The sequence below is a fragment of the Ranitomeya variabilis genome, chromosome 2, assembly GCF_051348905.1.
Source record: "Ranitomeya variabilis isolate aRanVar5 chromosome 2, aRanVar5.hap1, whole genome shotgun sequence".
In the NCBI taxonomy this organism is placed as follows: domain Eukaryota; kingdom Metazoa; phylum Chordata; class Amphibia; order Anura; family Dendrobatidae; genus Ranitomeya; species Ranitomeya variabilis.
Window position 1 is genome coordinate 753,953,061 of NC_135233.1, and position 14,135 is coordinate 753,967,195.

A 14,135-nucleotide genomic window follows, 5' to 3' on the forward strand; every position below is an offset into this window, starting at 1 on the left:
GCATCTAGAGACAACGCAGGAATGCCCCCTGGCTACTTCTAGTGTGGTGTGTAGGTTTAGCATCGCGGTCAGCTCTAGTTTCCATCACCCGAGAGCTTGTCCGTTTATTCTATGCTTCTGATGTTTCCTTGCCATTGGAAACCATAACAATCCTCTCCTTTGTTTCAATTGACATCTCTCCTGTTGGAGCCATGATTCATGTCAGTCCACTTGGTGCAACAACTCTCCAAGTGTGATCACTCCTTTTTAGATGCAGACTAATGAGCAGATCTAATTTGATGCAGGTGTTATTTTTGGGTATGAAAATTTACAGGGCAATTCCATAATTTTTTCCTTAGAATTGAGTGATTCCATAATTTTTTCCCCAGAATTGAGTAATTCCATAATTTTTTTCCCTATGCTTGGTTAAAAAAAGTAACCATTACTGACTACTACATTTTTTGTTCTTGATTTCTGTTAGTGTTTCTTAATGCCAGAAAGTTGCCATTTGAAATTACTTTAGTTTTGTGCCATGTCTGTGATCTGCTTTTTTTCTACAAAATGAAACAGTTGAATGAACATCCTCCAAGGCCAGTGACTACATAATTTTTGCCAGGGGTTGTAATTCAATATGCTATTTAATTGTAGAAAATGATATCCCCCTAAGAGAACAAAACATGTATATGTATATATATATATATATCTACTATATAATTGTCTAAGGGTCACTTCCATCTTTCTGTCTGTCTGTCTGTCTGTCTGTCTGTCACGGAAATCCCAAGTTCCTGATTTGTCGCTGCAAGCGGCCGCAACCAATCAGCGACGGGCACAGTCCGGCCGTGAAATGGCCGCTCCCTACTCCCCTGCCATCAGTGCCCGCTCCATACTCCCCCCAGTCAGCACCCTCCACCCACATAGCGTTGTAGCAGTCCGTTAAACCGACTGCGTTATACCGCGGCATAACTCGGTGTAACGCAGTCTGTTAACGCTGCTATTAACATTATGTGATGAACTTTTTACTATTGATGCTGCCTATGCAGCATCAATAGTAAAAAGATCTAATGTTAAAAATAATTAAAAGAATAAAAAATCGTGATATACTCACCTTCCGAGGCCTTTCCCACTCCTCGCGACGCTCCGGGCCATGCATTGCGGTCTCGCGAGATGATGACGTAGCGGTCTCGCGAAACCGCTATGTCATCATCTCGCGAGACCGCAATGCATTCTTGGTACCGGAACGTCGTGAGGAGCATCGCTGAACGCCTTGCCTGGATCCGGGGGCCGCCGGAGGGTGAGTATTTTTTATTTTAATTTTTTTTTTTTAGACAGGGATATGGTGCCCACACTGCTACATAGTACTTGGGCTGTGTTATATACTGCGTGGCTGCTACATACTACGTGGGCAGTGTTATATACTATGTGGGCTGTGCTATATATTACGTGGGCTGTGCTATATACTACGTGGACAGTGTTATATACTACGTGGGCTGTGCTATATATTACGTGGGCAATGTTATATACTACGTGGGCAGTGTTACATACTGCATGGGCTGTGCTATATATTACGTGGGCAGTGTTATATACTGCGTGAGCTGTATTATATACTACGTGGGCAGTGTTATATACTACGTGGGCTGTGCTATATATTACGTGGGCAGTGTTATATACTACATGGGCAGTGTTATATGCTACGTGGGCTGGGTTATATACTACGTGGGCAGTGTTATATACTACGTGGGCTGTGCTATTTATTACGTGGGCAGTGTTATATACTACATGCGCAGTGTTATATACTGCATGGGCTGTGTTATATACTACGTGGGCAGTGTTAGATACTACATGGGCAGTGTTATATACTACGTGGGCTGTGCTATGTATTATGTGGGCAGTGTTATATACTACGTGGGCTGTGCTATTTATTACGTGGGCAGTGTTATATACTATGTGGGCAGTGTTATATACTGCGTGGGCTGTGTTATATACTACTTGGGCAGTGTTATATACTACGTGGGCAGTGTTATATACTACGTGGGTTGTGCTATGTATTATGTGGGCAGTGTTATATACTACGTGGGCTGTGCTATATATTACGTGGGAAGTGTTATATACTACGTGGGCAGTGTTATATACTGCGTGGGCTGTGTTATATACTATGTGGGCAATGTTACATACTATGTGGCCAGTGTTATATACTACGTGGGCAGTGTTATATACTGCATGGGCTGTGTTATATACTACGTGGGCAGTGTTATATACTGCGTGGGCTGTGTTATATACTGCATGGGCTGTGCTATATATTACATGGGCATTGTTATATACTATGTGGGCTGCGCTATATATTACGTGGGTAGTGTTATATACTGCGTGGGCTGAGTTATATACTACGTGGGCAGTGTTATATACTGCATGGGCTGTGTTATATACTGCGTGGGCAGTGTTATATACTACGTGGGCAGTGTTAAATACTACGTGGGCTGTGTTATATACTACGTGCCTGTGCTATATACTACGTGGGCTGTGTTATATACTACGTGGGCTGTGCTATATATTACGTTGGGCTGTGTTATATACTACACGGCTGTGCTATATACTATGTGGGCAGTGTTATATACTAAGTGGCTGCTGTACACTAAGCGGCTGCTATATACTACGTGGCTATGCTATATACTACATGGCTGTGCTATATACTACGTGGCTGTCTGTGTTACGTGGGCTGTGTTATATACTGCATGGGCTGTGTTATATACTACCTGGGCAAGTGTTATATACTATGTGGGCAGTGTTATATACTACGTGGGCTGTGTTATATACTGCGTGGGCTGTGCTATATACTGCGAGGGCTGTGCTATATACTGCGTGGGCGGTGTTATATACTACGTGGGCAGTGTTATATACTATGTGGGCAGTGTTAAATACTATGTGGGCTGTGTTATATACTACGTGCCTGTGTTTTTTACTATGTGGGCTGTGTTATATACTACGTGGGCTGTGCCATATATTACGTTGGGCTGTGTTATATACTACGCGGCTGTGCTGTATACTACGTGGGCAGTGTTATATATTAAGTGGCTGCTATATACTAAGTGGCTGCTATATACTACGTGGCTATGCTATATACTACGTGGCTGTGTTATATACTACGTGACTGTCTGTGCTACGTTGGCTGCGTTATATACTGCGTGGGCTGTGCTATATACTGCGTGGGCTGTGTTATATACTACCTGGGCAGTGTTACATACTACGTGGGCAGTGTTATATACTATGTGGGCTGTGTTATATACTACACGGCTGTGCTATATACTATGTGGGCAGTGTTATATACTAAGTGGCTGCTATATACTAAGTGGCTGCTATATACTATGTGGCTATGCTATATACTACGTGGCTGTGCTATATACTACTGGCTGTGTTATGTGGGCTGTGTTATATACTGCGTGGGCTGTGCTATATACTGCGTGGGCTGTTTTATATACTACGTGGTTGTGCTATATACTATGCGGCTCCTATATACTACATGACTGTGTTACATAATATGTGGCTGCTATATATTATGTGGGCTGTGTTATATACTATGTGGCTGTGTAATATACTACATGGCTGCTATATACTACGTGGCTGTGGTATATACTACATGGCTGTGCTATATACTACGTGGCTGTGCTATACACTACGTGGCTGTGTTATATGCTACGTGGCTGTGTTATATGCTACGTGGCTGTGTTATATGCTACGTGGCTGTGTTATATACTACGTGGCTGTGTTATATACTACGTGGCTGTGTTATGTACTACGTGGCTGTGTTATATACTATGTGGCTATGCTGTATACTACGTGGCTGTGCTATATACTACGTGGCTGTGCTTTATACTATGTGGCTGCTATATACATACATACATACATATTCTAGAATACCCGATGCGTTAGAATCGGGACACCATCTAGTATATATATATATATATATATAATTTTTAATTTACATACTGTATGTATATGAAAGTTGAAATCACTCCCCTCTTCCCAGTCAAAAATAAATAAATAAATAATCATATTTGATTTTGTCAGAGCCAAAATAGTCCGATTGATCAAAATATAAGGGTATTTAAACTGCATGGTAAATACCAAAGTGAAAGACAAATTAAAACCCCAGAATTGCAGTTTTTCTTTCACCACATGTCCTTAAAATATGCAATAGAAAACTATTATAACGTTGTATTAATAATAACACCAGCACTGCATGCAAAAAAATCAAGCCTTCACACAGTTCCATCAAAGGAAAAAAAAAAAGTTATTGGAATCAGAATATGGCAACACAATCCCCATTTTTTTCATAAAGTTCTAAATATTTATTTTTTAATAGCGAAATATTTTTTAAAAGCTTGCTATCGCCATAACCATACTGACATCAAGAATCATATTGCCAGTTATTTTTAATAACAAAATGAATGCTGTAAAACCAACTGGTAAAATTGCATTTTTTTCACTATTTCACTGTTTTCCACTTAATTTTTTTCCCTTTTTTCGTAACATTATGCTGTAAAGTGACTGTAAAACTAAAACTCATTCCGCAAAAAAATAAGCCCCTCATAGTTTTGTATATTCTCCCCGTATTTGCGTGGGTTTCCTCCTGGTATTTCAGTATCCCCCATACTCCAAAGAAATACTGATAGGGACTTTAGATTGTGAGCCCCAGTGGGGACAACGATGATAATGTCTATAAAACTCTGTGGAATTTATGGCGCTATATGAGCTAATTAAGTAAATAAAATAAGTATGGTTAGGTCGATGAAAGAAATAAAGACATGTTTCTTTGAAGAATGGGAAGTAAAAAAAAGTGCAAAAATAGAAAATGGGACAAATGATCATTTGTTCCATTAGATTTTATTGTTTTAATTTGTACTTTAATGTTTGTTATTTAAAAAAAATAGTAGATAGATAGATAGATAATTGCGAAAAGTAAGAGCAGCACAGAAAAAAACAAATTTAGGGTGCAGGGCCCCTCAGGCATGTACCAAACCTTATTCTAGAAGTCCACAAAATCAGAGGCAGCACACCATTATGGATAAAGTTTTGAAGGTGTTCAAATTTAATAGCCCATCATGGCGATGTTTCAGCTCATAGAGAGCCTTTCTCAAGCCGCTTGAGAAAGGCTCTCTATAAGCTGAAACGTCGCCATGATGGGCTATTAAATTTGAACACCTTCAAAACTTTATCCATAATTGTGTGCTGCCTCTAATTTTGTGAACTTCTAGATAGATAGCTAGATAGAAAGATAGATATGGAATGAATAGATAGATAATAGATAGATAGATAGATAGATAAATAGATAGATATGGAATGGATAGATAGATAATAGATAGATAGATATGGGATAGATAGATAGATAGATAGATAGATAGATAGATAGATAGATAGATAGATAGATAGATAGATAGATAGATAGATAGATAGATTGATAGACATGAGATAGATAGATATGGATAGATAGATAGATATTAGATAGATAGATAGATAGATAGATAGATAGATAGATAGATAGATAGATAGATAGATATGAGATAGATAGATAGATAGATAGATAGATAGATAGATAGATAGATAGATACTGTAGATATGAGATAGATATGAGATAGATATGAGATAGATAGATAGATAGATAGATAGATAGATAGATAGATAGATAGATAGATAGATAGATAAAACTTTGGTATGAACTATGATAATTTTACAGTCAGATGTATCAGAAATGTCTATGTCACAAGCAGCATGTTGATGGTGGAATTGTATTGGAACTATAGCATGTTTACACCTGATACTTTAGATGCAGTAATGAATGGTAATGAAGATCACATGAAGGGTTACGTTACCGCACCATGTACATTGCTTCTTGCCGCGCTCTTTTAGATGAATAGGACAGCGCAGTAACTTCAGTAATACATTAGTTGTGTGTGATTGCACATTGGTGCAAATGTACTAATCTTCTCTAATATATAGACAGTCTGAAAGTGAACCAAGTTTATCATAATGGCTGATGCTGGATGATGAATTCGGACACTTTTGTCTAACTGTAAATCACCTTTGCATTGAAATTCTCGCACGCTTTTTGTGCACCTTGTCCCATTTCTAGCCATGCCCATTTTTCAGACGCACCATAAAAACTGCAAAAAAAAATCATCTGGTTTGAGGTATGTAAACTGATTTTTTGGGCACAATGTACCAGCTGTATGTTGCATTTATCTTGGTAAATTTGCCCCTAATATTTTAATCACTCATTTGCTTATTGGATATCCTTTCATTTGAAACTATCATGCACAGATGCTAAGAAGTAAGAATAATTTCTCATCCTATACAAATCGATTCTCCGCTTTCATCTGCCTATAATAGAGGCAATTAATGTACAAATATGTTTATTAAGAGAGTAAACAGTAAATAAGGATCGTTATCATCATATCATTTGTGATCACCTAAGAATTATATGTCTTTAAATATTCATTCCAAAACATTTATCTTCAAATTATTGAAAATAATTATGGTTATTGTATGTTAGTAGATTCTTGTGAATTTACTGGCTTTAAAATGGATACAACCAGTGATGATAACAGTATTGCAGGAGCCAAGCAGCCTGTGATATCTGTCACAACGATCCATGTTCCCCCAGATTCTGATTATATTTAATAATACCCTTCTCCTTAAGATTCTGATTGATTTTGTAATGTTTATGTGCAATCAAATAAAGAAACACAATATTGTTACAATGTTAACAACATTTCATTTCCAGAAGACAAACATGAGTTTGTCAATAAGTTTATTTTAAAAAAGGGGGCATAACAAACTGAACCAAGACCAATAACTGTATCCACTGTACATCATTGCTTATTAAAGATATGATACCTAAGAGTATTCTGTTACAATAATTTAGTATCTGACTATCGGGATATAGATTCCGATCATTTCTGTCAATTTGTCCCTGTAGAATCAAAAATAGTTTCATCATCTCAAGATTTTCCATTAACAAATTCACAATTAAATGGGAGTTTACACTGAAGTGTGAGTGCTGCACTGCAAGTATTCGAGTTGCTGAAATGGTATTTTTCGAAAAAATACAAAGGCACAAAATTTACTGAAATGTAGAAGATGAGGAACGAGGGAACTGAGTGCCCAAATCCATCTGACCTGTTATATTATCTGTCCTGATGATTCCAGCACAGTTGTGGAGGCTGCCAACCATACCTGATAAAGTCATGGGCACCAATGCTGCATACACTTCAATATCATCGATTCTCAATAAATATGCCACTTTGATCACAAATTCTCTATAATACAGTCACACAGTTCATGATTTAGAAGCTCTTGCTTGGCAATGGAAAATACAAGTCATCATGTAGAGAATCACATAAATAGATACACCCTATTAAATCCTGTATACTTATATACATCTGCATATATTTCTATATAATTATTAGATTTCTTGATATAAAGTCCTCAGTGCTCTTTGCTACCTCCTGTGTCCTGGTCACTTTGCTCATCAGTGAAGCACACGTCCACATCACTTTCATTGTCCTCACTCTTGGGCTCTGGTGGCTGGTAGGAAGGGTCACTGTGAACTTCTTCCTTGGTGCTAAGGCTCTGGCCAGGATGTCTTGATTTGACATGTCTCTCAAGGTCCCTTCTTCTGACCAGCACCTTGCCACAGTGCTCACATCTGTATGGTGTGTTGCCCTCTGCATGAAGACGGATATGTTTATTCAGGTTGCTGGGATCCCCAAAGGGCCTCAAACATACTTTACACTTGAGTGGCTTGTAGCCTGTGTGAGTCCTCATGTGGATCTTCAGGCCATATTTCCTAGAGTAGAGCTTGCCACAGTACAGACACAAGTGGCCTTTCTTAGGCTTCCCAGTGGCTGAGGTTGGGCCCCCTGCTAAGTTCTCTAGTCTTCCTGTCCTGCTCTTCTCTGCAGCTATTTCAGAGAGCTGATGGTTATGCATGGCTATCTCACGGTCTATGCTGGTAGTGATGGAGCCCAAATCTGGGGTGATAGCTGGCCCAGCATTGAAGTAAGACATAGACTCTGGGTACTTGATAAGGTTACTGAAGTGGAGCTTGAATGGATAATATGGTGTGCTGTACAGAAGCTCTCCATTGTACACAGTGAACGGCATAACTGGGATGTTACATTCCGCAGAGTAAGACTTGATGCCTTCAAACTGGGGGATGGAGAACCTCTCTGTGAAATGTAGTCCTGTTTGTGGGATCTGGTTGCAGCGGCTGCTGGAAGATAAACTGCTGTGAAGACCCCTCTCCACATGCTTGAATGCTGAGGTTTCTTCTAAGTGAGATAAAATAGGAAAGCCCCTCAGGCCAGTGGTACAGGACAAGACACTGTTTGGGCCATCACTTGGAATCAAGCACTTGGAGTGGTGGTTACTCATTAGAGATTCATTTCCTGAACGACTTGGCTTGATGGTCCCCAAAATTTTACTAAAGCCCAGGCTGCCTGATTTGGGGTCCTCCCGTGCAGCATCGGAGTGAGGTAACTTTGACAGTCCAGTGGGTTTAAAGGCGGACCTCAGTCCTGGATAAAAAGTCATCCCATTCCCACCACATGTATTTCCCACCAGGCCTACAAGTTGCCCATGGCTTCTTGCAGAGCTGACGCTCATGTCCAGGGCTCGGTCCTGCTCCTCCTTGCCAAGAGCCTTTTTGATCACTCCCAGTTTGTTCAAACCTGGTGCTAAGGGGGACTCCCTCTTTATTGAGTCTCTGGTTGCACCGTTGGCCTGCTGATGGTTTCCTCTTAGGGGTGGGGTGGGATTAGGTACCCCATCCACGGCTTTGGGGGAAAGGTTGAAAATGTCCGCGCTCCTGATGTGCTCATTATTGAGAAAGCCTCTGCCATTACTTAGAGCACAGTGGAAATGAATATGAGCTTTTAGGGTGTTGGGAAACTTGAAGGTTCTCCAGCAATACCAGCAGATGTAGCGTTCTTCACCTGGAGGATGAAACAACAAGCACTTAATGACCAGCTCTACAGGACTGCGGCATCCTAAAGTCTGCCCTAGTGGAGGAGCCACAGAGACTGTGCAAACAGCCTGCTCTATTCCTGCTGAACTCTGCCGTCCTGTCCCTATTAACCCCCCTGTTCCCAGCACACAGCTGTTGTCATGGGATCACTGGGATCTGGCCCATCTGTTGACATTGGAAGAATAGGTAGCGTATGTTGGCTAGATGGCAATAACAATGGCTGCATGGAAGGATGATGATCTCCCGCTAACACAGCGCTGCGCAATCATTGCTGTCACCCCTGCCATCACCCCTGCCACCGGCGGCGCCACAGCCTCATCTGTCTGCGACCTGAGGCGTCTGTGGCAGAAGGAACCTCGTGTGTGTGTGTGTAGGTGTATGTGTGCGTGTGTGTGTGTGTGTGTGTGTGTGTGTGTGTGTGTGTGTGTGTGTGTATATATGTGTGTGTGTATATATATTTGTGTGTGTATATATATGTGTGTGTGTGTGTGTGTGTGTGTGTGTGTGTGTGTGGTGTATATTTGTGTGTGTGTGTGTTGTGTATATTTGTGTGTGTGTTGTGTATATTTGTGTGTGTGTGTGTGTGTCTGTATGTATGTGTGCGTGTGTGTATATATTTGTGTGTATATATGTGTGTGTTGTGTATATTTGTGTGTGTGTCTGTATGTGTGTGTATATATATATGTGTGTGGTGTGTATATGTGTGTGTGTGTCTGGATGTGTGTGTGTGTGTAGTATGTATATTTGTGTATGTATGTGTGTGCGTAGTGTGTATATTTGTGTGCGTATGTGTGCATGTGTGTGTCTATGCGTGCGTAGTATGTGTGTGTGCGTAGTGTGTATATTTGTGTGTGTAGTGCGTAGTGTGTATATTTGTGTGTGTGTGTGTGTATTTGTGTGGTGTGCATGTATGTGTCTGTGTGTGTAGTGGGTATATTTGTGTGCATGTGTGTGTATGTGTGTCTGTGTGTTTATATGGGTACGTAGTATGTGTATGTTCGTGCGCAGTGTGTATAACGGCATGTGTGTGTATATGTCTGTGTGTGTGTGTGTGTGTGTGTGTGTGTATGTTTATATGTGTCTGTGTGTGTACAGTATGTGTGTTACCTTTTAACTGTTTATGTCTTTATTTAATGTAATTATTTAACTACTTTTAAATACCACTAATTAATATGTGTTACAGTGGATATGTATACATATACTTTACTCTATGTTATCTGTGCAGTTTTTTTTAATTAATATGCGTATCTATCTGTTTATGTCTTTATTTATTTTAACTAATGGCTGTATGCATCCTCTCGTCACTTATTTACTTGTTTTCAGTTTATTTATTTATTTTACTTATTTAAAAAACTATAACGTGTGTGTATGTGGATGTGTGTCCCAGGGTGGTGGATGTAATCCTGTTATTGGCACTGCTGGTGTGGCCGGATAATAGGGGCTTTTCCGTGTAAAGTACCTGTTCTGTTCTCAGCTGGGCTCTTTTTGGCTGATATTGTCAGGCCCCTCCACATCCCCATTCGTGATTATTATATTGATGATAATAAAATAAATGCGTATAATATGAAGCAGCTAGAACGCAGCAGCCCATGATACGGAATCCGTAGCAAAACTGCGAAAGTCGCAATCATTTCATAGCAAGGATTTTTTGGGCGGAGTTATAAAGAGGCAATAAGCTAATAAATTATTCACAATTCAGGTTTTCCGCAACATGTCGGGAGATCCCAGTGTGCGGCGCACGGTCGCGTCCTCAGGTCGCCGCGTATTGTGTCCGCAAAGCTAGACGCAGAGTTTACTGCACAATGTGCGCATTAGCTTTGTAATTCAATGCGATATTTTTCTAATGCAAGATTGTCTATTGTCACTGATTATATAAAATGAGAAGGAATAAACCTGTATATTACACGCCAGCAGGGAATGGGTGCACAGAACAATGCATGAAGGACACGAGGGATCCGCAAACAGCAGTAATAACGAAATAATAACAACAATAATAATAATGACAATAATAATAACAATAATAATAATAACTACCATTACTGACAATTGTTACCTTTCTCATCGTGTGTTGGAGTAGCTGTGGTGGATATATCGAAGCACTGGGCAAGCGAGTTAGAGTACCAGGCGGTGAGCTCCTCTCCAGCCTGCACCTCCCGCACGGTCCGGTAATAAATCTGTGGAGGGAGAAGGACCGGTGCCGGGATCAGAAGGGAGAAGGGAAGGACGCAGCAAAGGCGTCTCTAGGAGCACTGCATGTATACCACCATCATCATCATTGTACCCCACAATCAACAAGCATCCTCTGCAGTGTGCACGTACCTGTCCTCCTGGTAAGTCAGAGAACGCTTCCAAGTTTTGTTCTTGATTGTTTCTGGCTGCTCGGATTAACCCTATCCATTCCGAGGCTGGACCCCCTGATTCATCCACAAGTTCCCCTCTCACAAATCGGACCTGAGATAGAAAGGCGTCTCGTCATCTGGCTGTTCACATCCTACAATGTGTTCCCATTAGTGACAATGGGACAAAACACTGAACATTCACAGATTGAAGCACCCGCAATTATTTGGTTCCATAGATAGATAAATAGATAGATATAGAAAGATAGATAAATAGATAGATATGGGATGGATAGATAGATAGATAGATAGATAGATAGATAGATAGATAGATAGATAGATAGATAGATAGATAGATAGATAGTTATGAGATGGATAGAGATAGATAGATAGATAGATAGATAGATAGATAGATAGATAGATAGATAGATAGATAGATAGATAGATATGGGACAGATAGATATTTGTAGACAGATGAGATATATACGCTCAGAATAATTGAGCCTCAGATTAAATGTAAACATATATTTATTGTGTGTCTACATATATATATATATATATATATATATATATATATATATATATATATATATATATATGGATATTTACATGTATATACAGATAGAAAAAGAGAGACAAGCAGAGGAAGAAGTGAGATGTATAGACATATATAGATCGACAGATCTTTCTAACTATACATAAATATATGTATAACTATATATATAACTATATATATCTTTATATATAGTTAGAAAGATCTGTCGATCTATATATGTCTATACATCTCACTTCTATCTCTGCTTGTCTCTCTTTATCTATGTATTTTTTGCGTTAGATAAATTGTGAATACCGCATCTCTTCCCCATAGGGACCAATATAGTAATATACCATATCACTGTGTCTGAATGGCCATGCAATAAAAGTCACTAGGACAATACAAACTAATGTGAGAACCCAATGGAGGCAGATGATGAGGAATAAATTTGGAGAGTCTGGCAGGGCGTTTAAATACAATTAAAAGACATTAAAAATCAAAGCGGAACGTGTGACAAAAGCTATTGATCTGCAACTATTGTACATCATGGCAATTATTTACCAGTAACTGTTTTATACCCCCTTATGTGTTTTTAAGGTAATGTATTAATTGTAAACTATTCATGTTTGTTTTCAATGCTGCAATCTCTTCTTTTTTAATGAATCTCAATTAGTGAATGCATTTAATTTTTTCTGTAATATAAGTATTATGGGTAATAAAAGTAGTTTAGAAATGCACCTACATTTCAGCATAAATGTGTGTATGTCTATATGTGTCTATATATTATATCGATAAATTAAAAAAAGTGTCTATCTATACATATTTATATATATATATGTGTGTGTGTGTGTGTGTGTGTGTGTGTGTGTGTGTGTGTGTGTGTGTGTGTGTGTGTGTGTGTGTGTGTGTGTGTGTGTTTGCGTGTTTATAGACACACACATACATATATATATATATTTATATATGTACATACATATATATGTGTCTGTGCGTATATATATGTATATATATATAGCTTTTTGTGTATAAGCATATAGATATATGGTCTATATAATAATATAGCATTCTGATAATTTTAATGATTTGGTTAAATCAAAATGAATGAAAATGCATGTCCAGTAGTTAGTGCATGAGATAGTCCCCAGCTCCTTGCAAGTTTCTAGCATAAGTGAATAGTTTTGGGGTAAATCTGTGCATGTGGTGAGGGGATGCTGGCACCGGTGGGATTACCTTCTTCTTGGGGCCAGGCTCCCTGCGGTCGGACAGGTACTTGCCCAGCTTGAAGCTGCCCAGCAGCGGTCCCAGGCGCAGGCTGTGCGGGATGCTGCTGTCTGCGCTGACGCTGATGGCCGGGGCTCGGCTCGGCTGCATGGCGAGCACTGGCGGAGCAGGCTGGGGACTGGCAGCTCACCCTGGCTATCTCCGCCCGCACAGTGACGCGCAGCTCAGTGCACGCCGGCTTTTCTATGGCTCGGGAGGTCTCCCCCTTGGCACGATGATGCTCTGGGGCGCAGAGTTTGGTGAGAGAGTTGAGCAGCCCTAGCAGCTGCACAGTTCCATCCAACAGGGTCACATGGATACTTTCCCTAACCCTCCTGCATAATCAGCCCCCATGAATGAGGGGGAGACAATGGTCCAGGCGACCTTCCCATTCCTAAAAACCCAATTTGTCAAGGGCAGAGAAAAGCCCCTGGTGAATGAGAGGTCTGGAGGGACCATTAATCCTCAGCATGGGGCTTTGTGCCCTGGACACTTACGATATTTTAAGTGACAAATCCACTGTATAATTTCTCCATAAATTCTACCTCCCTGTATTGTCCAGCGACAGACCAGCTCTGCAGAAGAACCCACTGTTTCAAGTCTACTTGGCTGACTCCTTTCAGCTTTAATAGACTTCAAAGATCTTTAATTCTCTCCCCTTGGCTTTATAGCAAAGGACTGATTAACAAAGGGATCAGGAATGTTTAAGGACTTGTTAACTCCTATTGATTCCTGGCGTGTGCCAGACAAAACTTGGACAGGTACTTGATGGGGAAACACCAGAAATACCTACAAGTTTTTCCTAAATAACCATCATTTCATATGCTTCACTGACTGACTACTAAGGAAAGTTTATCTATTAACATTGCTTCTCCCAAACACTTGGAAGAAGAACCTTATGATGCAGAAAAGTCAATAAGGACAGACAGTAGGGGCTGATATAATTGTATGGTCTCCATCATAAAATAAACTCTGGACAACATCCCTTATAAAGAAGCCAGATTCT

General features: G+C 39.9%; 1 protein-coding gene across 1 annotated transcript; it reads right to left on the minus strand.

The window, feature by feature from the left end:
• Positions 1-6,745: 6,745 nt before the first annotated feature.
• PRDM13 (PR/SET domain 13) lies at positions 6,746-13,330 on the minus strand. The gene is made up of 4 exons (XM_077292865.1): positions 13,100-13,330; positions 11,318-11,449; positions 11,052-11,172; positions 6,746-8,966 (listed from the first exon to the last, which is right to left on the minus strand). Exons 1-4 carry the CDS (start codon positions 13,238-13,240, stop codon positions 7,459-7,461), a joined length of 1,902 nt encoding a protein of 633 aa, XP_077148980.1. The 5' UTR covers positions 13,241-13,330; the 3' UTR covers positions 6,746-7,458.
• Between the last annotated feature and the right edge of the window lie 805 nt (positions 13,331-14,135).

Coding starts and splice junctions, on each gene's coding strand:
- PRDM13 (XM_077292865.1), bottom strand. CDS start 13,240: ATGCAGCCGAGCCGAGCCCCGGCCATCAGCGTCAGCGCAGACAGCAGC. Junction 11,450..13,099: donor AGCCTGGCCCCAAGAAGAAG/GTAATCCCACCG, acceptor TTTCTATCTCAG/GTCCGATTTGTGAGAGGGGA. Junction 11,173..11,317: donor CTGACTTACCAGGAGGACAG/GTACGTGCACAC, acceptor CTCCCTCCACAG/ATTTATTACCGGACCGTGCG.